The 25133-nt window shown below is 45.7% G+C and overlaps 1 protein-coding gene across 1 annotated transcript in view; it reads left to right on the plus strand.

Annotated features, from left to right (window-relative positions):
* Positions 1-557: 557 nt before the first annotated feature.
* Positions 558-25133, plus strand: part of LOC117484610 (sodium/calcium exchanger 1-like) — a gene marked incomplete in the record, with an annotated part of 27674 nt that continues 3098 nt past the window's right edge. The window contains 5 exon segments of the mRNA XM_034133044.1: positions 558-704; positions 5613-5987; positions 9090-9854; positions 13375-13875; positions 15980-16116. Of these exon segments, the coding sequence (XP_033988935.1) occupies positions 5628-5987; positions 9090-9854; positions 13375-13875; positions 15980-16116 (1763 nt within the window).

Raw genomic sequence — 25133 nt, forward strand, 5'->3', positions numbered from 1 at the left:
GCTTTCCCAAGCCTTTTTACTTTCTTTTCTCATCTTAATACAAATTCATTCACTACTACTTACATCTGATATTTAACTCCTTCAGCCTATTTTCAGCTGCAGAAACCATTCAACTATTACATTATTCAGCTATTTCAGGACATCAAGGCTATACATGTTTTTTTAAACCTTTTCTTTTAAATATTAAGCTTTTTCTGCATTTTTTTAGATAAAAGCAGCTACCATTCAGCTAATAACATATTCAGCTTTTTCTGCATTTTCAACTAAATTCAGCCACAAATGTTCACAGTTTACAGCATTCACACGCATTTTCTGCAGGAAATGCATTTTCTAGTTACTATTTGTTCATCCATGTGACGTCCCTGCAGCTACATGTGCTGATAGTTTAGCTTCTCATGAGGAGGAGGAGGAGGAGGAGGAGGAGGAGGAAGAAGAGGAGGAGGAGGAGGAGGATGAAGAGGAAGAGGAGGAGTTGTGGAGGTCTGGGGGTGTTGGTGTTATTCTGGGAGTCCCTGCTCCTCCTCACTCTGACAGTGTTAGTGTTGGCTGCAGGAGGAGGCGCGCTCCTTTGGTTCCGTGTCTCTGCAGGAGGAGGCGCGCTCCTTTGGTTCCGTGTCTCTGCAGGATGAGCGCTGCTGGGGTTTCTGAGGAGAGACTCAAATAAAGAAGCTGCTGTGTTTCACTGCCTCTGCCCGAGCCTCACGGTACGTCTCTGATTTATACATTCTATATGATATCATGATATAAGAGTTCATCTGGAGTCATATGGGATTATATTAGAGAGTTGCATCTGGAGTCATATGGGATTATATTAGAGAGTTACATCTGGAGTCATATGGGATTACATTAGAGAGTTGCATCTGGAGTCATATGGGATTATATTAGAGAGTTGCATCTGGAGTCATATGGGATTACATTAGAGAGTTGCATCTGGAGTCATATGGGATTATATTAGAGAGTTGCATCTGGAGTCATATGGGATTACATTAGAGAGTTGCATCTGGAGTCATATGGGATTACATTAGAGAGTTGCATCTGGAGTCATATGGGATTATATTAGAGAGTTACATCTGGAGTCATATGGGATTACATTAGAGAGTTGCATCTGGAGTCATATGGGATTACATTAGAGAGTTGCATCTGGAGTCATATGGGATTACATTAGAGAGTTGCATCTGGAGTCATATGGGATTACATTAGAGAGTTACATCTGGAGTCATATGGGATTACATTAGAGAGTTGCATCTGGAGTCATATGGGATTATATTAGAGAGTTGCATCTGGAGTCATATGGGATTATATTAGAGGACACACTCATGAGATTAGAGGAGAGCATTTATGAGAAACAATTCTGAAATGATCTGAAAATTAAATCACACATTTCTGGGAAAGAACCATCGCTTTCTTAAACACACCAGTTTAACGTCATTTAGCATTAAAAACAACACGCGGTACATTACACTTGTACTAGTACCTTTTATGTACTTGTACATTACCTGAGTATTGCGCTGATCTTTGAATCAGGGGATAGCAGGTTCAAACCCCGCTGCAGTCAGCATGTCGTTGTGTCCCTGAGACAAAGTGCTCCTGGGGGGATTGCCCATGTTCTGAGTTTGTGAGTCGCTTTGGATAAAAGCGTCTAACAAGTAACATGTGATGTCATGTAGTGGAGATCACATTAAACCAAGTACTTGTACATTACCTGAGTATTTCAGTTTCATGCCACTTTACATTTCTACTACATTTATTTTAAAGCTTTAGTTAATGTTCAGATTAAGATTAAGAAATTAAAGGTGATTTATAGTGCAATAACTGTTTGAGGTACAGAAAGATCAAATGATTCAATATATTACAAACTAAGAACAGAAATGAACCCTCAGGCTATCAGACTACTGAGCACCTGATCCCTCAGGCCATCAGACTACTGAGCACCTGATCCCTCAGGCCATCAGACTACTGAGCACCTGAACCCTCAGGCTATCAGACTACTGAGCACCTGATCCCTCAGGCTATCAGACTACTGAGCACCTGATCCCTCAGGCCATCAGACTACTGAGCACCTGATCCCTCAGGCTATCAGACTACTGAGCACCTGATCCCTCAGGCCATCAGACTACTGAGCACCTGATCCCTCAGGCCATCAGACTACTGAGCACCTGATCCCTCAGGCCATCAGACTACTGAGCACCTGATCCCTCAGGCTATCAGACTACTGAGCACCTGATCCCTCAGGCCATCAGACTACTGAGCACCTGAACCCTCAGGCTATCAGACTACTGAGCACCTGATCCCTCAGGCTATCAGACTACTGAGCACCTGATCCCTCAGGCCATCAGACTACTGAGCACCTGAACCCTCAGGCTATCAGACTACTGAGCACCTGATCCCTCAGGCTATCAGACTACTGAGCACCTGATCCCTCAGGCCATCAGACTACTGAGCACCTGATCCCTCAGGCTATCAGACTACTGAGCACCTGATCCCTCAGGCCATCAGACTACTGAGCACCTGATCCCTCAGGCCATCAGACTACTGAGCACCTGATCCCTCAGGCTATCAGACTACTGAGCACCTGATCCCTAAGGCCATCAGACTACTGAGCACCTGATCCCTCAGGCTATCAGACTACTGAGCACCTGATCCCTCAGGCCATCAGACTACTGAGCACCTGATCCCACAGGCCATCAGACTACTGAGCACCTGATCCCTCAGGCCATCAGACTACTGAGCACCTGATCCCTCAGGCTATCAGACTACTGAGCACCTGATCCCTCAGGCCATCAGACTACTGAGCACCTGATCCCTCAGGCCATCAGACTACTGAGCACCTGATCCCTCAGGCCATCAGACTACTGAGCACCTGATCCCTCAGGCCATCAGACTACTGAGCACCTGATCCCTCAGGCCATCAGACTACTGAGCACCTGATCCCACAGGCCATCAGACTACTGAGCACCTGATCCCTCAGGCCATCAGACTACTGAGCACCTGATCCCTCAGGCCATCAGACTACTGAGCACCTGATCCCTCAGGCCATCAGACTACTGAGCACCTGATCCCTCAGACCATCAGACTACTGAGCACCTGAACCCTCAGGCCATCAGACTACTGAGCACCTGATCCCTCAGGCTATCAGACTACTGAGCACCTGATCCCTCAGGCCATCAGACTACTGAGCACCTGATCCCTCAGGCCATCAGACTACTGAGCACCTGATCCCTCAGGCTATCAGACTACTGAGCACCTGATCCCACAGGCCATCAGACTACTGAGCACCTGAACCCTCAGGCCATCAGACTACTGAGCACCTGATCCCTCAGGCCATCAGACTACTGAGCACCCGATCCCACAGGCCATCAGACTACTGAGCACCTGATCCCTCAGGCCATCAGACTACTGAGCACCTGATCCCTCAGGCCATCAGACTACTGAGCACCTGAACCCTCAGGCCATCAAACTACTGAGCACCTGATCCCTCAGACCATCAGACTACTGAGCACCTGAACCCTCAGGCCATCAGACTACTGAGCACCTGATCCCTCAGGCCATCAGACTACTGAGCACCTGATCCCACAGGCCATCAGACTACTGAGCACCTGATCCCTCAGGCCATCAGACTACTGAGCACCTGATCCCACAGGCCATCATACTACTGAGCACCTGATCCCACAGGCCATCATACTACTGAGCACCTGATCCCTCAGGCCATCATACTACTGAGCACCTGATCCCACAGGCCATCATACTACTGAGCACCTGATCCCTCAGGCCATCAGACTACTGAGCACCCGAACCCTCAGGCCATCAGACTACTGAGCACCCGAACCCTCAGGCCATCAGACTACTGAGCACCCGATCCCTCAGGCCATCAGACTACTGAGCACCCGATCCCTCAGGCCATCAGACTACTGAGCACCTGATCCCACAGGCCATCAGACTACTGAGCACCTGATCCCTCAGGCCATCAGACTACTGAGCACCTGATCCCACAGGCCATCAGACTACTGAGCACCCGAACCCTCAGGCCATCAGACTACTGAGCACCTGATCCCTCAGGCCATCAAACTACTGAGCACCTGATCCCTCAGGCCATCAGACTACTGAGCACCTGATCCCACAGGCCATCAGACTACTGAGCACCTGATCCCTCAGGCCATCAGACTACTGAGCACCTGATCCCACAGGCCATCATACTACTGAGCACCTGATCCCTCAGACCATCAGACTACTGAGCACCTGATCCCACAGGCCATCAGACTACTGAGCACCTGATCCCTCAGACCATCAGACTACTGAGCACCTGATCCCACAGGCCATCAGACTACTGAGCACCCGATCCCTCAGGCCATCAGACTACTGAGCACCCGAACCCTCAGGCCATCAGACTACTGAGCACCTGAACCCTCAGGCCATCAGACTACTGAGCACCTGATCCCTCAGGCCATCAGACTACTGAGCACCTGATCCCTCAGGCCATCAGACTACTGAGCACCTGAACCCTCAGGCCATCAGACTACTGAGCACCTGATCCCTCAGACCATCAGACTACTGAGCACCTGATCCCACAGGCCATCAGACTACTGAGCACCCGATCCCTCAGGCCATCAGACTACTGAGCACCTGAACCCTCAGGCCATCAGACTACTGAGCACCTGAACCCTCAGGCCATCAGACTACTGAGCACCCGATCCCTCAGGCCATCAGACTACTGAGCACCTGATCTCTGTGAAGAACATCCAGAACATTCATCTGTCTGCATCGTGCTAATTATTTCTCTATATCTCTATTCCATCTACTTGTATAAAGACTCTTTTGCACTATTTCTATGTTATTTGTATTAACTTGCACGTCTCAAAACATCCTCTTGCTCTGTTTGATCTGTTATTAGTTCTATGTCCTGTATATTCATGTTGCTCTGTTGGAGGAGGACTTCAGTTTCTCATCTCCATATCTCCATATCTCCATATCTCCATATCTCCATATCTCCAGCTGCTGAGCTCCTGATGAGAGACTATATCTTTTAAATGATTATATGATCATTTGACAGTCTCTTTATTAAACTGTCTTTGTCCCTCTGTGGGACTAATAAAGGTATTCTGGTTCTGGTTCTGGTTCTGGTTCTGATTCTGGTTCTGATTCTGATTCTGGTTCTGATTCTGGTTCTGATTCTGGTTCTGGTTCTGGTTCTGATTCTGGTTCTGATTCTGATTCTGGTTCTGATTCTGGTTTTGATTCTGGTTCTGATTCTGATTCTGGTTCTGATTCTGGTTCTGATTCTGGTTTTGAATCTGGTTCTGGTTCTGGTTCTGGTTCTGATTCTGATTCTGGTTCTGATTCTGGTTCTGATTCTGGTTCTGGTTCTGGTTCTGATTCTGGTTCTGGTTCTGGTTCTGATTCTGGTTCTGGTTCTGATTCTGGTTCTGATTCTGATTTTGGTTCTGATTCTGGTTCTGATTCTGATTCTGGTTCTGGTTCTGATTCTGATTTTGGTTCTGGTTCTGATTCTGGTTCTGGTTCAGATTCTGGTTCTGATTCTGATTCTGGTTCTGGTTCTGGTTCTGATTCTGATTCTGGTTCTGATTCTGGTTCTGACTCTGATTTATCTGTTTCAGGTTACGGAGCGCACCATGATCCGGATCAGGACCTCGTCCATCGCTCGGCTTCTCCTCCTGTTCTCCATCGTCTCCGTGCAGCTCCAGTGTTCTGCAGGATCTGCTCTGACCTCCAACTCCTCCGACAGCAACCAGACCCGGTGTGGCGGAGCGAGTGCCTGCATTGCGGGGGTGATCCTGCCGCTGTGGGAGCCCCTGGACCCCCCCCTCACCGACCGCATGGCCAGGGCCACCATCTACTTCGTGGGACTGGCCTACATGTTCCTGGGCGTGTCCATCATCGCTGACCGCTTCATGTCCTCCATCGAGGTCATCACGTCGCAGGAGAGACAGATCACCATCAAGAAGCCCAACGGGGAGAAGATCACCACCACGGTGTGTGGGGGGGGTTATTATTACAATCAGAGTCAAACTCATCCTGCGTACTGAGTACTTCATTTGAGATACTTTCAGTGTGTTCTGCTTCACTTGAAGTGTGTCAGCTGATGGCAGTTCTGTAATCTAACGTCAGTAAGATTTAGAATGCAGGACTTTTATCAAAGTGTTTGTACTGTTTAGTGTTGCTACTGTACTTCTTCCACCTCTGTTGAAGTGTGTGTGTGTGTGTGTGTGTGTGTGTGTGTGTGTGTGTGTGTGTGTGTGTGTGTGTGTGTGTGTGTGTGTGTGTGTGTGTGTGTGTGTGTGTGTGTGTGTGTGTGTGTGTGTGTGTGTGTGTGTGTGTGTGTGTGTGTGTGTGTGTGTGTGTGTGCGTGCGTGCGTGCGTGCGTGCGTGCGTGCGTGCGTGCGTGCGTGCGTGCGTGCGTGCGTGCGTGCGTGCGTGCGTGCGTGCGTGTGTGTGAGTGTGTGTGTGTGTGTGTCAAAATACCGTTTGCCACAATCCCGAATACAAAAACAAATATATAAAAATATGTATAAAATATGTATATCCTATATGCACACAATCAAAAGACACATTTATACATATGCACATTAAGACCTAAATAAATGCACAACAATCAATAAATACAAAATAACAGTACAATACAATAGAGCTTTATTTAGAGCACTTTGAAACCTCCAGACTGAAGGGCTGCACAGTCAAATAAACAAACGCATACAAAGATCACTCAGCTCACACACTACAGTATTACGTAGGTAAAGAAGAACCTGAATGGGTAATACAATGAATGGTGAGAAGAACCTGAATGAAAAAAAGCCATAAAGAAATGTCACCAAAACAAATTTTAAAAATAGAATACAAAAATCAAATAGGAAAAATACATAAATAAAACCTTTAAACTCGACTTGTTGCTGGACTGACTCTCAATGCAATACAGCTTTATCTATAAAGCACATCAGAAACAGACGTGATTTAAAAACAGACCATGTGGATCAGATGTGGATAGAGAATCAAACCGTTCAGCTGTCTTTGTCCCATTTTATTTCTTGCAAGAAAGTTCAGTCAGTCACCTGAATCTCCTCCGAGAGCACCATTGAGTTCTTTGTAACCAAATCACTGCTACTGACCATGCTACAGATGTTAGTACAAAATCTACAGCTCCTCTAGCACAACCATCAGCAACAAGTGGACATGGAGAATTACATGAACTACATGTTGCTAAATCCACCACGGGGCTTAAACAGAAGGGTAGCCATGGCAACCATGCTCCGGGGTCTTCTTCGCTGCTTTTGGTGTATTTTGTGGCGGAAGTTACAGCGCCACTTACAGTCCCGGCATATGTACTACAGCGTGTCCAGCGCTTTCGAGCGGGCTCGTGTGGAAGTACAGCGCCACTTACAGTCCCGGCATATGTACTACAGCGTTTCCAGCGGTCTCGTGTGAACAGACACGTTAAATGAAACGAATGCATGTGAACGGAAGACTTTTTTGAAAACGCATACTGTGCATAAACGCAAACGTTCCCGTGTAAAAGCAGCCTAAAGTAACAGACAGAGAATCAGCACTTTGGAAACAGGGCTGAAACAGAGGGGATTATGGGTAATGCTGCAATGATCTGTTTGGTGTTTCAGCCAAGTGGGGGGTCGCACGATGATTACAAAATAGAAATTTAAAATTTAAATCTTTTTTTTTTTTTTTTTTTTTTTAATTTTGAATTATTATTAATAATAACGGGTGCATAGACATTTTTCAGGGCGAACTGGCCATCTGTATAATTTCCCCGCAGCGAGGCTCCCCCCGTTGACAATCCACTAGCGCAGTGTTTCTCATCTTTTTCATACCAAGGACCATTTAGCCAATAAAAAACACTCACGGACCACCTGACTCCACAAAGATCCACAAACAATAGGCCTGCTCACCACTCCAACAGTGCATAACAGCCTAATAATGACAGCTTAACCTTCTCTACATCGCCTCGTTCACACAATAAATCAACAATACAAATACAACTACAGATTATATAAGCATTTAGTTCAAATAAGATTTTAAATGCTCACAGGTTTTACACCTCTTATGAAATGTAGACTACATTTATTACGGAGTTTACCTCCGCTGTGGATTTTCAAAACAAAATACAGTAAAACTATGGTCGCAGGCCCAAGTTTAACTCTCTGAGCCCTTTTTTCACATGTTAGGCTCGCCTGGGCTTTTTTTGTAAAAATGCTATTAAAACATGAACCTTGGTGACCATGGGGCTGGCCTGCATGGTCTGCCATCGGGCTGGCCTGCATGGTCTGCCATCGGGCTGGCCTGCATGGTCTGCCCCAACTACAGCCTCTGATCATCAACAGACTTCATGCAATGCTTCATTGGATGCACATATTATAATCTCTATCTCACTCCTAACATCTAAATCTACTTCCAGCGTGGAGAAATGTTCATAAAATACATCCATTGTTTGTTCTATATGCTTCTTGAAATCCTAAAAAACACATCGTTTTTCTAGAACAGATTACAAATCGCCTGAAAATGTTACAAACAAGTGGCAACATGTGTGACGAAGGTGTTGCGCTGGGCTATATCATGCAACCGAAAGTGAAACGCTCTTTTGCGGAGATATTCCCGCCAGAGTGCGGAAAACTAAAATAAAATAATTTGACGTTGGTCGCCAGTCTCTGGCACTGTTATTTTGGGGGTCGCGGGCTGAAAAGTTTGGGAACCCCTGCAATAGGGGACCTTTAAAGCAGGGGTGTCCAAACTACGGCCTGGGGGCCATTTTGAATCGGCCCTCAGCAAATTAAAAAAGTATAATGACTTAAGTATAATAAACTTCTGCTTGTCTTATATTGTACTGCTTAAATATATATGTTCAAATATATTACACAGTATTCATGTTTTTTCTAACAGCATTTTCAAGTATCCAGAATAATTATACATTGGATTGAGTTTTCTAACTTCTAACTTAACTTATGAGGCGATAAACCTCTAGTGAGCGGCCCAGACCTTCGTATATCTTTCTGTATGTGGCCCTCTGTGAAAACAGTTTGGACCCCCTTGACTTAAAGTAAGTAAGTGAGTATAATATTTTCCTATTTCAGGTGCGCGTCTGGAACGAGACAGTGTCCAACCTGACGCTGATGGCTCTGGGCTCCTCTGCTCCGGAGATCCTGCTCTCGGTGGTGGAGGTCTGCGGTCACGGGTTCAACGCCGGAGAGCTCGGACCCAACACCATCGTGGGCAGCGCCGCCTTCAACATGTTCGTCATCATCGGCCTCTGCGTGTCCGTGATTCCCGATGGAGAAACCAGGAAGGTGAAGCACCTCCGGGTGTTCTTCGTCACCGCCACCTGGAGCGTGTTCGCCTACATCTGGCTCTACCTGATCCTCGCCGTCTTCTCCCCGGGGGTCGTTCAGATCTGGGAGGGGCTCGTCACGCTCGCCTTCTTCCCGATATGCGTCGGGTTCGCCTACGTGGCCGACCGCAGACTCCTCTTCTACAAGTACATGTACAAACGCTACCGGGCCGGGAAGAGGAAAGGAGTGATCATCGAGACGGAGGGAGAACCGTTGGAGCTGCCGTCAAAGATTGACGTGGAGATGGACGGGAAGATGCTGAACTTCTCCAACAGAGGAGAAGAGTTTGAGTTCAAGGAGCTGGACGAGGAGGAGTCGCGCAGAGAGGTGGCCCGGATCCTGAAGGAGCTGAAGCAGAAACACCCCGAGAAGGAGATGGAGCAGCTGATGGAGCTCGCCAACTACCAGGTTCTGAGCCAGCAGCAGAAGAGCAGAGCGTTCTACCGCTGCCAGGCCACCAGGATCATGACGGGCGCCGGGAACATCCTGAAGAAACACGCCGCCGAACAGGTGCTGTAGTTATTGAATCGCTCTTTTTACTGCTGTTGGTGTACAGTTGTATTATTATTGTGCTGCTGTGTTTATTGTATTTGTGCAGAGGTGGGAAGTAGTGGAGTACTAATACTTTGTTACTGTACTTAAGTACATGTTTCTGGTATAAGTACTTTACTCCACTACTTATTTTTCTGACGACTTTTTACTTTGGCTTCTCACACTTTGAACACAAATACCTGTACTTTCTACTTCTTACATGTTGAACACAAATACCTGTACTTTCTACTTCTTACATGTTGAACACAAATACCTGAACTTTCTACTTCTTACACTTTGAACACAAATACCTGAACTTTCTACTTCTTACATTTTGAACACAAATACCTGTACTTTCTACTTCTTACATGTTGAACACAAATACCTGTACTTTCTACTTCTTACACTTTGAACACAAATACCTGAACTTTCTACTTCTTACATGTTGAACACAAATACCTGTACTTTCTACTTCTTACATTTTGAACACAAATACCTGTACTTTCTACTTCTTACATGTTGAACACAAATACCTGTACTTTCTACTTCTTACACTTTGAACACAAATACCTGTACTTTCTACTTCTTACACTTTGAACACAAATACCTGAACTTTCTACTTCTTACATTTTGAACACAAATACCTGTACTTTCTACTTCTTACATGTTGAACACAAATACCTGTACTTTCTACTTCTTACACTTTGAACACAAATACCTGTACTTTCTACTTCTTACACTTTGAACACAAATACCTGAACTTTCTACTTCTTACATTTTGAACACAAATACCTGTACTTTCTACTTCTTACACTTTGAACACAAATACCTGAACTTTCTACTTCTTACATTTTGAACACAAATACCTGTACTTTCTACTTCTTACATGTTGAACACAAATACCTGTACTTTCTACTTCTTACACTTTGAACACAAATACCTGAACTTTCTACTTCTTACATTTTGAACACAAATACCTGTACTTTCTACTTCTTACATGTTGAACACAAATACCTGTACTTTCTACTTCTTACACTTTGAACACAAATACCTGTACTTTCTACTTCTTACACTTTGAACACAAATACCTGAACTTTCTACTTCTTACATTTTGAACACAAATACCTGTACTTTCTACTTCTTACATGTTGAACACAAATACCTGTACTTTCTACTTCTTACATGTTGAACACAAATACCTGTACTTTCTACTTCTTACATGTTGAACACAAATACCTGTACTTTCTACTTCTTACATTTTGAACACAAATACCTGTACTTTCTACTTCTTACATGTTGAACCCAAATACCTGTACTTTCTACTTCTTACATGTTGAACACAAATACCTGTACTTTCTACTTCTTACATGTTGAACCCAAATACCTGTACTTTCTACTTCTCACATGTTGAACACAAATACCTGTACTTTCTACTTCTTACACTTTGAACACAAATACCTGTACTTTCTACTTCTTACATGTTGAACACAAATACCTGTACTTTCTACTTCTTACACTTTGAACACAAATACCTGAACTTTCTACTTCTTACATTTTGAACACAAATACCTGTACTTTCTACTTCTTACATGTTGAACACAAATACCTGTACTTTCTACTTCTTACACTTTGAACACAAATACCTGTACTTTCTACTTCTTACACTTTGAACACAAATACCTGAACTTTCTACTTCTTACACTTTGAACACAAATACCTGTACTTTCTACTTCTTACATGTTGAACACAAATACCTGTACTTTCTACTTCTTACATTTTGAACACAAATACCTGTACTTTCTACTTCTTACACTTTGAACACAAATACCTGTACTTTCTACTTCTTACATGTTGAACACAAATACCTGTACTTTCTACTTCTTACACTTTGAACACAAATACCTGAACTTTCTACTTCTTACATTTTGAACGCAAATACCTGTACTTTCTACTTCTTACATGTTGAACACAAATACCTGTACTTTCTACTTCTTACATGTTGAACACAAATACCTGTACTTTCTACTTCTTACATGTTGAACACAAATACCTGTACTTTCTACTTCTTACACTTTGAACACAAATACCTGAACTTTCTACTTCTTACATTTTGAACACAAATACCTGTACTTTCTACTTCTTACACTTTGAACACAAATACCTGTACTTTCTACTTCTTACATGTTGAACACAAATACCTGTACTTTCTACTTCTTACATGTTGAACACAAATACCTGTACTTTCTACTTCTTACACTTTGAACACAAATACCTGAACTTTCTACTTCTTACATTTTGAACGCAAATACCTGTACTTTCTACTTCTTACATGTTGAACACAAATACCTGTACTTTCTACTTCTTACATGTTGAACACAAATACCTGTACTTTCTACTTCTTACATGTTGAACACAAATACCTGTACTTTCTACTTCTTACATGTTGAACACAAATACCTGTACTTTCTACTTCTTACATTTTGAACACAAATACCTGTACTTTCTACTTCTTACATGTTGAACACAAATACCTGTACTTTCTACTTCTCACATGTTGAACACAAATACCTGTACTTTCTACTTCTTACACTTTGAACACAAATACCTGTACTTTCTACTTCTTACATGTTGAACACTAATACCTGTACTTTCTACTTCTTACATGTTGAACACAAATACCTGTACTTTCTACTTCTTACATGTTGAACACAAATACCTGTACTTTCTACTTCTCACATGTTGAACACAAATACCTGTACTTTCTACTTCTTACACTTTGAACACAAATACCTGTACTTTCTACTTCTTACATGTTGAACCCAAATACCTGTACTTTCTACTTCTTACATGTTGAACTCAAATACCTGTACTTTCTACTTCTTACATGTTGAACACAAATACCTGTACTTTCTACTTCTCACATGTTGAACACAAATACCTGTACTTTCTACTTCTTACACTTTGAACACAAATACCTGTACTTTCTACTTCTTACATGTTGAACCCAAATACCTGTACTTTCTACTTCTCACATTTCCCAAACAGGCTGGTTCCTTTAGTTTGAATGTGTGTTTGGTGGCGTGATCATTATTCTTTAGAGTCATTGCGTGCCTATTGATTTGAACACGATCCGTGTATCCATCATTTCCTGGTCTTCTCTAAAGAAGAGGGACCAATGAAAACGTTGTCATGTTGCCGTTGTTCAGCATGGAAACATTCATTAGCTAACAATGACATTATTGTTCTATTAATATAAAGGGAGGTCAGGTACTCTTTAAAACAGCTGCTAGTTATGGGTACTTTTTACTGAAGTACATTTCAAAGCCTCTTTACTTTTACTTGAGTAAAGAAGTTTAGTCAGTACTTCTACTTTCACCAGAGTATCTTTAAACACGAGTATCTGAACTTCTACTTGAGTAAAGGATGTGTGTACTTCTACTTGAGTAAAGGATGTGTGTACTCTTGCCATCTCTGTATATCTTATCTTATCTTATTTTAGGCCAAGAGGGTGAATCAGCACGACATCTGCTCCGAAATCGCCGCCAACGACTTCTCCTCCAAGCTGTTCTTCGACCCCGGCACCTACCGGTGTCTGGAGAACTGCGGCAGCGTCGCTCTGAATGTTGTGCGTCGCGGAGGAGATCCCGGGAACACCGTCTGCGTGGATTACCGAACAGAAGACGGCACCGCGAACGCAGGGTCAGATTACAGATTCACCGAAGGGACTATCGTGTTCAAACCCGGGGAGGCGGAGAAGGAGATCCGCATCGAGATAATCGACGATGACATCTTTGAGGAAGACGAACACTTCTTGGTTCACCTCAGTAATGTGAGGGTGATATCACAGGGCAACGAGGGCGAGAACAACCACGTGGACGCCCTCGCCGGGTTAGGTTTGCCGTGCTCGGCCACCGTCACGATATTTGATGACGACCACGCCGGCATCTTTACCTTCGAGGAGCCGCAGGTGACCATCAGCGAGAGCGTCGGCATGATGGAAGTAAGTACAAATCTCTGCAAACAAATCTATTGGCAGAAGAGCGTTCATGTTTAAAGCCTCAACAGACTGGAATACGATATACGATACGATAACACTTTAATGGTCAGATCCAGTCTGAGATGCTCCTTGCATCACAGCAGCTCCATGTGTAACATCACAGCAGCTCCATGTGTAACATCCCAGCAGCTCCATGTGTAACATCACAGCAGCTCCATGTGTAACATCCCAGCAGCTCCACGTGTAACATCACAGCAGCTCCATGTGTAACATCACAGCAGCTCCATGTGTAACATCCCAGCAGCTCCATGTGTAACATCCCAGCAGCTCCATGTGTAACATCACAGCAGCTCCATGTGTAACATCCCAGCAGCTCCACGTGTAACATCCCAGCAGCTCCGTGTGTAACATCCCAGCAGCTCCATGTGTAACATCCCAGCAGCTCCATGTGTAACATCACAGCAGCTCCATGTGTAACATCACAGCAGCTCCATGTGTAACATCCCAGCAGCTCCATGTGTAACATCCCAGCAGCTCCATGTGTAACATCACAGCAGCTCCATGTGTAACATCCCAGCAGCTCCATGTGTAACGTCCCAGCAGCTCCATGTGTAACGTCCCAGCAGCTCCATGTGTAACATCACAGCAGCTCCGTGTGTAACATCACAGCAGCTCCATGTGTAACATCACAGCAGCTCCGTGTGTAACATCCCAGCAGCTCCATGTGTAACATCCCAGCAGCTCCATGTGTAACATCCCAGCAGCTCCATGTGTAACATCACAGTAGCTCCATGTGTAACATCACAGCAGCTCCGTGTGTAACATCACAGCAGCTCCACGTGTAACATCCCAGCAGCTCCGTGTGTAACATCCCAGCAGCTCCATGTGTAACATCCCAGCAGCTCCATGTGTAACATCACAGCAGCTCCACGTGTAACATCAACAGACAAATATCAGCACACAATACATGAGAAACAAACAACAAACATGTAACATCACAGCAGGATCAGTGAGAGCTGCTCAAAGAGCCTTCAGCGTGATCTGATCTGTAGCTCTGTGATCGACTGGAGCACAGAGGATGCTTCAGGCTGACTTTATTCAATACTTGACCTGCTGCTATTAGATCCCTGTCATCATTGGGTATGTTTCAGCATTATCATCTTACTTTCAGCTGCTCTTGTTATTGATTGATCTATTGGAAACTGTCTATCAGATTGTAATGATTGAATGAATTACTTCATGAATTTTACTGAACAGACTTTCTGTTATTTTGTTCATGTATGTCCGTAAGACGTTGCTTTTGTCGGGAGCGCCTTGAAAACGAGATGGTGCATCTCAAGGGGTTTATCCTAATTAATGATGTCACGTTCGCGAACGATCCGATTCTTTTGAACGAACGAAGGGAACCGAGTCAAACTTGGTGAGAGCCGTTCTTTTTATCGTTGGTTCACTGCCTGCCATGAATCCACTCGCCTTTACGTGAACAGGGAAAAAGCTTGATTTTGTTCCCCAAGATTATTCCATGAAGACCCACCCCTACTCTGATTGGTTAGGTTTAGGCAGGAGTGCCTCTGATTGGTTAGGTTTAGGCAGGAGTGCCCCTGATTGGTTAGGTTTAGGCAGGAGTGCCTCTGATTGGTTAAGTTTAGGCAGGAGTGCCCCTGATTGGTTAGGTTTAGGCACGAGGAGTGAGATGTTGTTGGTTAGGCTTAGCCAATCAGAGGCAGAGTAGGGGCTAGGGTTAGGGTTAGGGTTAACCCTTAACGGAATACACATGAGAGAGAGAAGTCATAACAAGTGGTACAGGTAGACGACATGTAGCCAAACATGAAAACGCAGCAGCATTTGGATGCACTTCAACAAAAACATAGGCAATGGTAAAGCGGAGTGCAACATTTGTAAAGCCAAAATCAACAAATGATCAAAAAAGAACAGCTCTTTTGAACGGCTCTTTTGAACGGCTCTTTTGAACGGCTCTTTTGAACGGCTCTTTTGAACGGCTCTTTTGAACGGCTCTCGGAAAGGAACGGAGCCATAAGATCCGGGTCCCTCCAAAGAGCTGTAATTCCCATCACTAATCCTAATAAATAATTGTCTGTATGTGAAGGTGAAGGTGATCCGGACGTCGGGGGCTCGCGGCGTCGTGATGGTGCCTTATAAAACCACGGAGGGAACGGCGAAGGGTGGCGGCGAAGACTTCGAAGATACCCACGGAGTCCTGGAGTTCGACAACGATGAGATCTTGTGAGTACACTCTTTTTATAGAATATGAAGTGCCGTGTGATGATACAAGGATACAAGAGAATGACTTTTCTGCAAGGCATTCTGGGTAATAGAGTCTTTATGGCAAAACCCAGAAGCTGGAATGTCCGTTATTTCATAAATAACAACAAATCAGGGTCAGAATATTTGATCCGTGGGGAGATCGGGTTTTGTAACTGACGCTTTATTTTAAAATACAATAAAAATAATAATAAAATTGAAAAAGATAACTGCAAATATATTTGTATTTCAACTGTTAGATTATATCAAAAATAGAAGTTAAAGGTGCAATACAATTATATAATTGAAAGAAATTGAATTACAATATTTATATAAATATTCAACTTTCCGGTTAGGATTGGGGTTAGGGTTAGTTTAAAGGTAAAATGTGTATATTCCAATACATCCAGGTATTAATAAAGATATTAAGTGCAGGAATAATTACACAGTTCAATAATTGCATAGTTTATACAGTATTGTGTCAAGTATATAAGAAATGTAAATCAAATTATGTTTTTGAAAGTCATTTCTGACGATAAGTTTTATATTTACGTTATATTTGATATATACACTGCACTGACGTTTTTTAAATTACAACCCAGTGTCTAATGTTACACACAGTCACTTTGCAAATATCTTTTTCCATGTCGTTATCTGTGGGCGTGTATCTTCAAATCTGAATCTCAATTATTGACACCCAACACTTTCTTTAAACTCTTTGAACTCTTTATTTCCAACACATGATAATTACACTTCAGCAACGTTGAAGTCTCTTCAGCCTTATTTCAGGCTGACAACCAAAAACCCATCCAGAGAACCATTGACCTCCAGGGGACAGGAAGTGATGTCATGAGGTGTGTTAGCTCTCTCAGGTCTCTCACATAGCGGAGGCTGTTTCCACGTGTGAGGGCAGCGGGACGACGTGACAACAGATGTGTTTCCAGAGCATAACCAGGCGCTCTGGCTGTGAGATGGAAAAGGGGCACGCTCTCTTCTGCTCAGTGTATTCATGAGACGCTGCTCACAGCCTTATATAGAGCCTCAGATCTGCAGACATTCAGAGCTCTGATTCCTCTGAGAGACATTATCAATGATGGGAACCTCGTGGTATTCAGGAGGCTGGATGTTCATTCAAATGCTCAACGTTCTACTGTGATATCTTGTTTCAAAAGTGACTTCATCACTTTAGGGTTAGGGTTAGTGAATCCTGTTTTTAACTCTGACCTGTTGCTGCTATCAGCGCCTGAATGTCCCCACGGGGATACATGAAGTTCCATCTTATCTTATCTTAGAAGAACACCTTCCTTTCTAGTCTCTTCTGTCACTCAGGTGTTTGGTGTTGAAGCCAGAGACAAGAGACAAGTCACCAGAGGGAAGAAGTACTTTACTTCAATTAAAGAAGAAATACCAAAGGGTACAAGTACTCCGTAGTAAGAGTACTCATTATGTAGAATCATATATAGTTTAAAGAGTCCCTATTCTTCTTGTCATGGTGTTCCCTCTCCTGTAGTGTGTTCTATAGGTTTGAGTGTGGTCTGCAAAAAGGCTCAATTCCCTGTGACATCACTACGGAACACTCCTATTGGCCAGCGCTCCAACACATTGTACGTGATAGGCCAAGGGGCGGGACTTCTGGAGGAGAAGTGATGTCCCAGAGTGTCGTTATACGTGTCTATAAACTGTCTGGATGTTTATTGACCTGCTGCAGACGTGTGTGTGTGTGTGTGTGTGTGTGTGTGTGTGTGTGTGTGTGTGTGTGTGTGTGTGTGTGTGTGTGTGTGTGTGTGTGTGTGTGTGTGTGTGTGTGTGTGTGTGTGTGTGTGTGTGTGTGTGTGTGTGTGTGTGTGTGTGTGTGTGTGTGTGTGTGTGTGTGTGTGTGTGTGTGTGTGTGTGTGTGTGTGTGTGTGTGTGTGTGTGTGTGTGTGGTCCAGCTGCAGATAAACAGCAGCGTCTCTCTTCCTTATTCGGGCAGAGTGTCCTGCAGAGATCCTGCTCGGTGTCTCAGACAGATCCTCCCTGTACTCACAGTCTGTACTGCAGTACAAGTACACAACTGTCAGAGTACTGCACTACAAGTACACACCTGTCAGAGTACTGCACTACAAGTACACACCTGTCAGAGTACTGCACTACAAGTACACACCTGTCAGAGTACTGCACTACAAGTACACAACTGTCAGAGTACTGCACTACAAGTACACAACTGTGAGAGTACTGCACTACAAGTACACAACTGTCAGAGTACTGCACTACAAGTACACACCTGTCAGAGTACTGCACTACAAGTACACACCTGTCAGAGTACTGCACTACAAGTACACACCTGTCAGAGTACTGCACTACAAGTACACACCTGTCAGAGTACTGCACTACAAGTACACACCTGTCAGAGTACTGCAGTACAAGCAGTATTTACCTGTCAGAGTATTTGATGTATCCGGGAAATGAACTGTGTTTGGTGAAAGTTACTAAACACAGACATAAGATGATAGAGCATGGAGAGAAACGCAGAGGGAACTCAGGGATTTGAGCCTCTGCAGACCATTGACCTGCACTATCACCTATAGAGCACAGAGAGAGGAACATGCTCTATCACCTATAGAGCACAGAGAGAGGAACATGCTCTATCACCTATAGAGCACAGAGAGAGGAACATGCTCTATCACCTATAGAGCACAGAGAGAGGAACATGCTCTATCACCTATAGAGCACAGAGAGAGGGACATGCTCTATCACCTATAGAGCACAGAGAGAGGGACATGCTCTATCACCTATAGAGCACAGAGAGAGGGACATGCTCTATCACCTATAGAGCACAGAGAGAGGGACATGCTCTATCACCTATAGAGCACAGAGAGAGGAACATGCTCTATCACCTATAGAGCACAGAGAGAGGGACATGCTCTATCACCTATAGAGCACAGAGAGAGGAACATGCTCTATCACCTATAGAGCACAGAGAGAGGAACATGCTCTATCACCTATAGAGCACAGAGAGAGGGACATGCTCTATCACCTATAGAGCACAGAGAGAGGGACATGCTCTATCACCTATAGAGCACAGAGAGAGGAACATGCTCTATCACCTATAGAGCACAGAGAGAGGGACATGCTCTATCACCTATAGAGCACAGAGAGAGGGACATGCTCTATCACCTATAGAGCACAGAGAGAGGAACATGCTCTATCACCTATAGATAGGTGATATCTATAAAATATCTGTAAAATAGCACTTTACCCCTGCCTATATGCCGTGAGCTGATTATCGAGCCTTCATTGTAACAGTCGCGGGTGTACTGTGTGTGCGTGTGGGGAGTGTTGCAGTGAAAAATGCCACTGTAGTGCCGCCGCCACTGTGGGCTAAGCCCCGAATGTTTTCAGGTCCAGGCGACGCCCCTGGCACAGACATATCAAATACAGAAAACACAACTAAGTAAACAAAAAGAGGAAAAGCAGTCACTACATGGTGCACATTTGGGACAGTAAGGTACACTACTTATTACTGCAAGAGCAGCTGGTGGTAAGGACCTCAGACAACTTCCATTTAAAACAGGCTATAGGGACAAGTGCCGTCAGTTTGAGGCGTGATTGAATAACATTAATTAAAAAATAAATCATACTATCAAAATACTACAACGATTTGACAAAAAAAAATGCTGGCGTTGCTAATGACGACCATACTACCCGCGAACGATTAGCGAACGTTGCAAGCAAGCTAAAGAAAGAAGAAAGCTGAATGATGCTGTGAGAGAGGTAGAGGAGAATATTACCAGCGGAAGTGAACAAGTGAATGAGGAGGAGGACAGTCATCAACCGAGCGCGGGCTCCGCCAGCAACGCAGCAGTGATATGCACAGCCGCTGTGATGGAGGAGAGAAGATATCACCACTATCTATCACCACTATCTATCACCACTATCTATCACCACTATCTATCACCACTATCTATCACCACTATCCATCACCACTATCTATCACCACTATCTATCACCACTATCCATCACCAACTATCTATCACCACTATCTATCACCACTATCTATCACCACTATCTATCACCACTATCTATCACACTATCTATCACCACTATCTATCACCACTATCTATCACCACTATCTATCACCACTATCTATCACCACTATCTATCACCACTATCCATCACCACTATCTATCACCACTATCTATCACCACTATCTATCACCACTATCTATCACCACTATCTATCACCACTATCTATCACCACTATCCATCACCACTATCTATCACCACTATCTATCACCACTATCTATCACCACTATCTATCACCACTATCTATCACCACTATCTATCACCACTATCTATCACCACTATCTATCACCACTATCTATCACCACTATCTAATCTATCACCACTATCTATCACCACTCTTCTGTTTTCCTCTGAGCTGTTTTTGTTAAAGTATTAAAATGATCCTGTGTCATGAAGCTGAGAGTCTGACCTCACACACACACACGCACACACACCCACACACACACCACACACACACACACTACACAGACACACCCACACACACACACACACACACACACACACACACACACACACACACACACACACACATACACACACACACACACACACACACACACTCACACACACTTTACACACACTTTACACACACTTTACACACACTTTACACACTCATTCACACACACTTTACACACTTTACACTAAAAACATGCAGAAAACAGCTTGGCAGCAGTGATGTATGGAGCGCTACAGAGAGATATCCTCTGTAGAAACCTGAGACATCAACAACAGAACCAAGACCCTCATTCTGCGTCTGACAGCGAGCACTCAGTTCATTACGCCTTCATGCCTCAACGCTCAGTTCATTACGCCTCAACGCCTCAACGCTCAGTTCATTACGCCTCAACGCCTCAACGCTCAGTTCATTACGCCTCAACGCCTCAACGCTCAGTTCATTACGCCTCAACGCCTCAACGCTCAGTTCATTACGCCTCAACGCCTCAACGCTCAGTTCATTACGCCTCAACGCCTCAACGCTCAGTTCATTACGCCTCAACGCCTCAACGCTCAGTTCATTACGCCTCAACGCCTCAACGCTCAGTTCATTACGCCTCAACGCCTCAACGCTCAGTTCATTACGCCTCAACGCCTCAACGCTCAGTTCATTACGCCTCAACGCCTCAACGCTCAGTTCATTACGCCTTAACAGGTTAACAGGTTAACGCCTCAACGCTCAGTTTCTCATTTATATTTAAAGTTTTCTCGAACAGGTTTCTCTGAAAATTCCCTGTGTTTTAAACCTTGTTCTAATCTGCTCAAAGTATTCTGTCATTCCTCCATCTGGATTATTCTGGATTATTCTTCATCGCTCATCCTCCTCCTCCTCCTCCTCCTCTTCCTCTTCCTCTTCCTCCTGTGTTTTCTGTTGCAGTAAAACTATCCGCATCAATATAATAGACGATGAAGAGTATGAGAAAAGCAAGATCTTCTTCCTGCAGATGAGCGAGCCTCAGCTTCTGGAGATGAGTGAGCGAAAAGGTGGGGGCGTCGCCTTCGTGTAACCCCCCCCCAAACTAATGACCTTTAACCCCTGAACGCACCTGAACGCACCTGAACGCACCTGAACGCACCTGAACGCACCTGAACGCCTCACAGAGACCATCAGTCTGACTTGAGCCGAGTCACAACGACAGACCCTCCTCTTCTTCAGTTCCATATCTCGCCAGCAGAGGGCGCAGTTTCCCCTTAACAGCCTACAGTGTCAGAGTCATCATATTCAGACTTTTCCCCCCTTTGTTTCTTAATATCCTTAAATGTTTAAACTTTTATCTCATACAAACTATTTCCCTCAAAATATTCTGACGTTTCTCCTAAAACAATAAAACAGATTAGAAAATATTCAGACTTTTTTCTTGTAATGTATTTGTTCCTATGTTGATGTTTGCACCTTTCTCTCGTAAAACAATTCCAAACATCTTTTTTTCCAAACCTCTCAAAATATCCCAAAACCTTTTTCTCAAAATATTTTGACTTTTCTCCCCAAATATTTCAAAAATGTCAAAATTGATTTTCTAGTCAGACAAGAGGGAAGTCTACGAGGTGTAAGAGAGAACATAGTTTTTAATTGTTTTGTTTCCACCCCTCCATCAGTCGGCTCTATAGACGGACACAAATCCACCCCTCCATCAGTCGGCCCTATAGGCGGACACGAATCCACCCCTCCATCAGTCGGCCCTATAGGCGGACACGAATCCACCCCTCCATCAGTCGGCCCTATAGGCAGACACGAATCCACCCCTCCATCAGTCGGCCCTATAGACACAACCCACCCCTCCATCAGTCGGCCCTATAGGCAGACACGAATCCACCCCTCCATCAGTCGGCCCTATAGGCAGACACGAATCCACCCCTCCATCAGTCGGCCCTATAGACACGAACCCCACCCCTCCATCAGTCGCCCTATAGGCAGACACGAATCCACCCCTCCATCAGTCGGCCCTATAGGCAGACACGAATCCACCCCTCCATCAGTCGGCCCTATAGACACGAACCCACCCCTCCATCAGTCGCCCTATAGGCAGACACGAATCCACCCCTCCATCAGTCGGCCCTATAGACACAAACCCACCCCTTCATCAGTCGCCCTATAGGCAGACACGAATCCACCCCTCCATCAGTCGGCCCTATAAGCAGACACAAATCCACCCCTCCATCAGTCGGCCCTATAAGCAGACACAAATCCACCCCTCCATCAGTCGCCCCTATAGACACGAACCCACCCCTCCATCAGTCGCCCCTATAGACACACGAATCCACCCCTCCATCAGTCGGCCCTATAGGCAGACACGAATCCACCCCTCCATCAGTCGGCCCTATAGACACGAACCCACCCCTCCATCAGTCGCCCTATAGGCAGACACGAATCCACCCCTCCATCAGTCGGCCCTATAGACACGAACCCACCCCTCCATCAGTCGGCCCTATAGGCAGACACGAATCCACCCCTCCATCAGTCGGCCCTATAGGCAGACCCTAACCCACCCCTCCATCAGTCGGCCCTATAGGCAGACCCTAACCCACCCCTCCATCAGTCGGCCCTATAGGCAGACACGAATCCACCCCTCCATCAGTCGGCCCTATAGGCAGACACGAATCCACCCCTCCATCAGTCGCCCTATAGGCAGACCCTAACTCACCCCTCCATCAGTCGGCCCTATAGGCAGACACGAATCCACCCCTCCATCAGTCGCCCTATAGGGAGACACGAATCCACCCCTCCATCAGTCGGCCCTATAAGCAGACACGAATCCACCCCTCCATCAGTCGCCCCTATAGACACGAACCCACCCCTCCATCAGTCGGCCCTATAGACAGACACGAATCCACCCCTCCATCAGTCGGCCCTATAGACACGAACCCACCCCTCCATCAGTCGGCCCTATAGCCAGACACAAATCCACCCCTCCATCAGTCGGCCCTATAGACACGAACCCACCCCTCCATCAGTCGCCCTATAGGCAGACACGAATCCACCCCTCCATCAGTCGGCCCTATAGACACGAACCCACCCCTCCATCAGTCGGCCCTATAGGCAGACACGAATCCACCCCTCCATCAGTCGGCCCTATAGGCAGACACGAATCCACCCCTCCATCAGTCGGCCCTATAGGCAGACCCTAACCCACCCCTCCATCAGTCGGCCCTATAGGCAGACCCTAACCCACCCCTCCATCAGTCGGCCCTATAGAAAGACACGAATCCACCCCTCCATCAGTCGGCCCTATAGGCAGACACGAATCCACCCCTCCATCAGTCGCCCTATAGGCAGACACGAATCCACCCCTCCATCAGTCGCCCTATAGACAGACACAAATCCACCCCTCCATCAGTCGGCCCTATAAGCAGACACGAATCCACCCCTCCATCAGTCGCCCTATAGACACGAACCCACCCCTCCATCAGTCGGCCCTATAGGCAGACACGAATCCACCCCCCTCCATCAGTCGGCCCTATAGGCAGACACGAATCCACCCCTCCATCAGTCGGCCCTATAGGCAGACCCTTACCCACCCCTCCATCAGTCGGCCCTATAGGCAGACCCTAACCCACCCCTCCATCAGTCGGCCCTATAGGCAGACACGAATCCACCCCTCCATCAGTCGGCCCTATAGGCAGACACGAATCCCCCCTCCATCAGTCGCCCTATAGACAGACACGAATCCACCCCTCCATCAGTCGGCCCTATAAGCAGACACGAATCCACCCCTCCATCAGTCGGCCCTATAGACACGAACCCACCCCTCCATCAGTCGCCCCTATAGGCAGACACGAATCCACCCCTCCATCTTTCGGCCCTATAGGAAGACACGAACCCACCCCTCCATCAGTCGCCCCTATAGGCAGACACGAATCCACCCCTCCATCAGTCGGCCCTATAGGCAGACACTAATCCACCCCTCCATCAGTCGCCCTATAGGCGGACACGAATCCACCCCTCCATCAGTCGGCCCTATAGACACGAACCCACCCCTCCATCAGTCGGCCCTATAGGCAGACACGAATCCACCCTCCATCAGTCGGCCCTATAGGCAGACACGAATCCACCCCTCCATCAGTCGGCCCTATAGGCAGACCCTAACCCACCCCTCCATCAGTCGGCCCTATAGGCAGACCCTAACCCACCCCTCCATCAGTCGGCCCTATAGAAAGACACGAATCCACCCCTCCATCAGTCGGCCCTATAGGCAGACACGAATCCACCCCTCCATCAGTCGCCCTATAGGCAGACACGAATCCACCCCTCCATCAGTCGCCCTATAGACAGACACAAATCCACCCCTCCATCAGTCGGCCCTATAAGCAGACACGAATCCACCCCTCCATCAGTCGGCCCTATAGACACGAACCCACCCCTCCATCAGTCGGCCCTATAGGCAGACACGAATCCACCCCTCCATCAGTCGGCCCTATAGGCAGACACGAATCCACCCCTCC

Source organism: Trematomus bernacchii, unplaced genomic scaffold, assembly GCF_902827165.1.
Source record: "Trematomus bernacchii unplaced genomic scaffold, fTreBer1.1, whole genome shotgun sequence".
Taxonomy (NCBI): domain Eukaryota; kingdom Metazoa; phylum Chordata; class Actinopteri; order Perciformes; family Nototheniidae; genus Trematomus; species Trematomus bernacchii.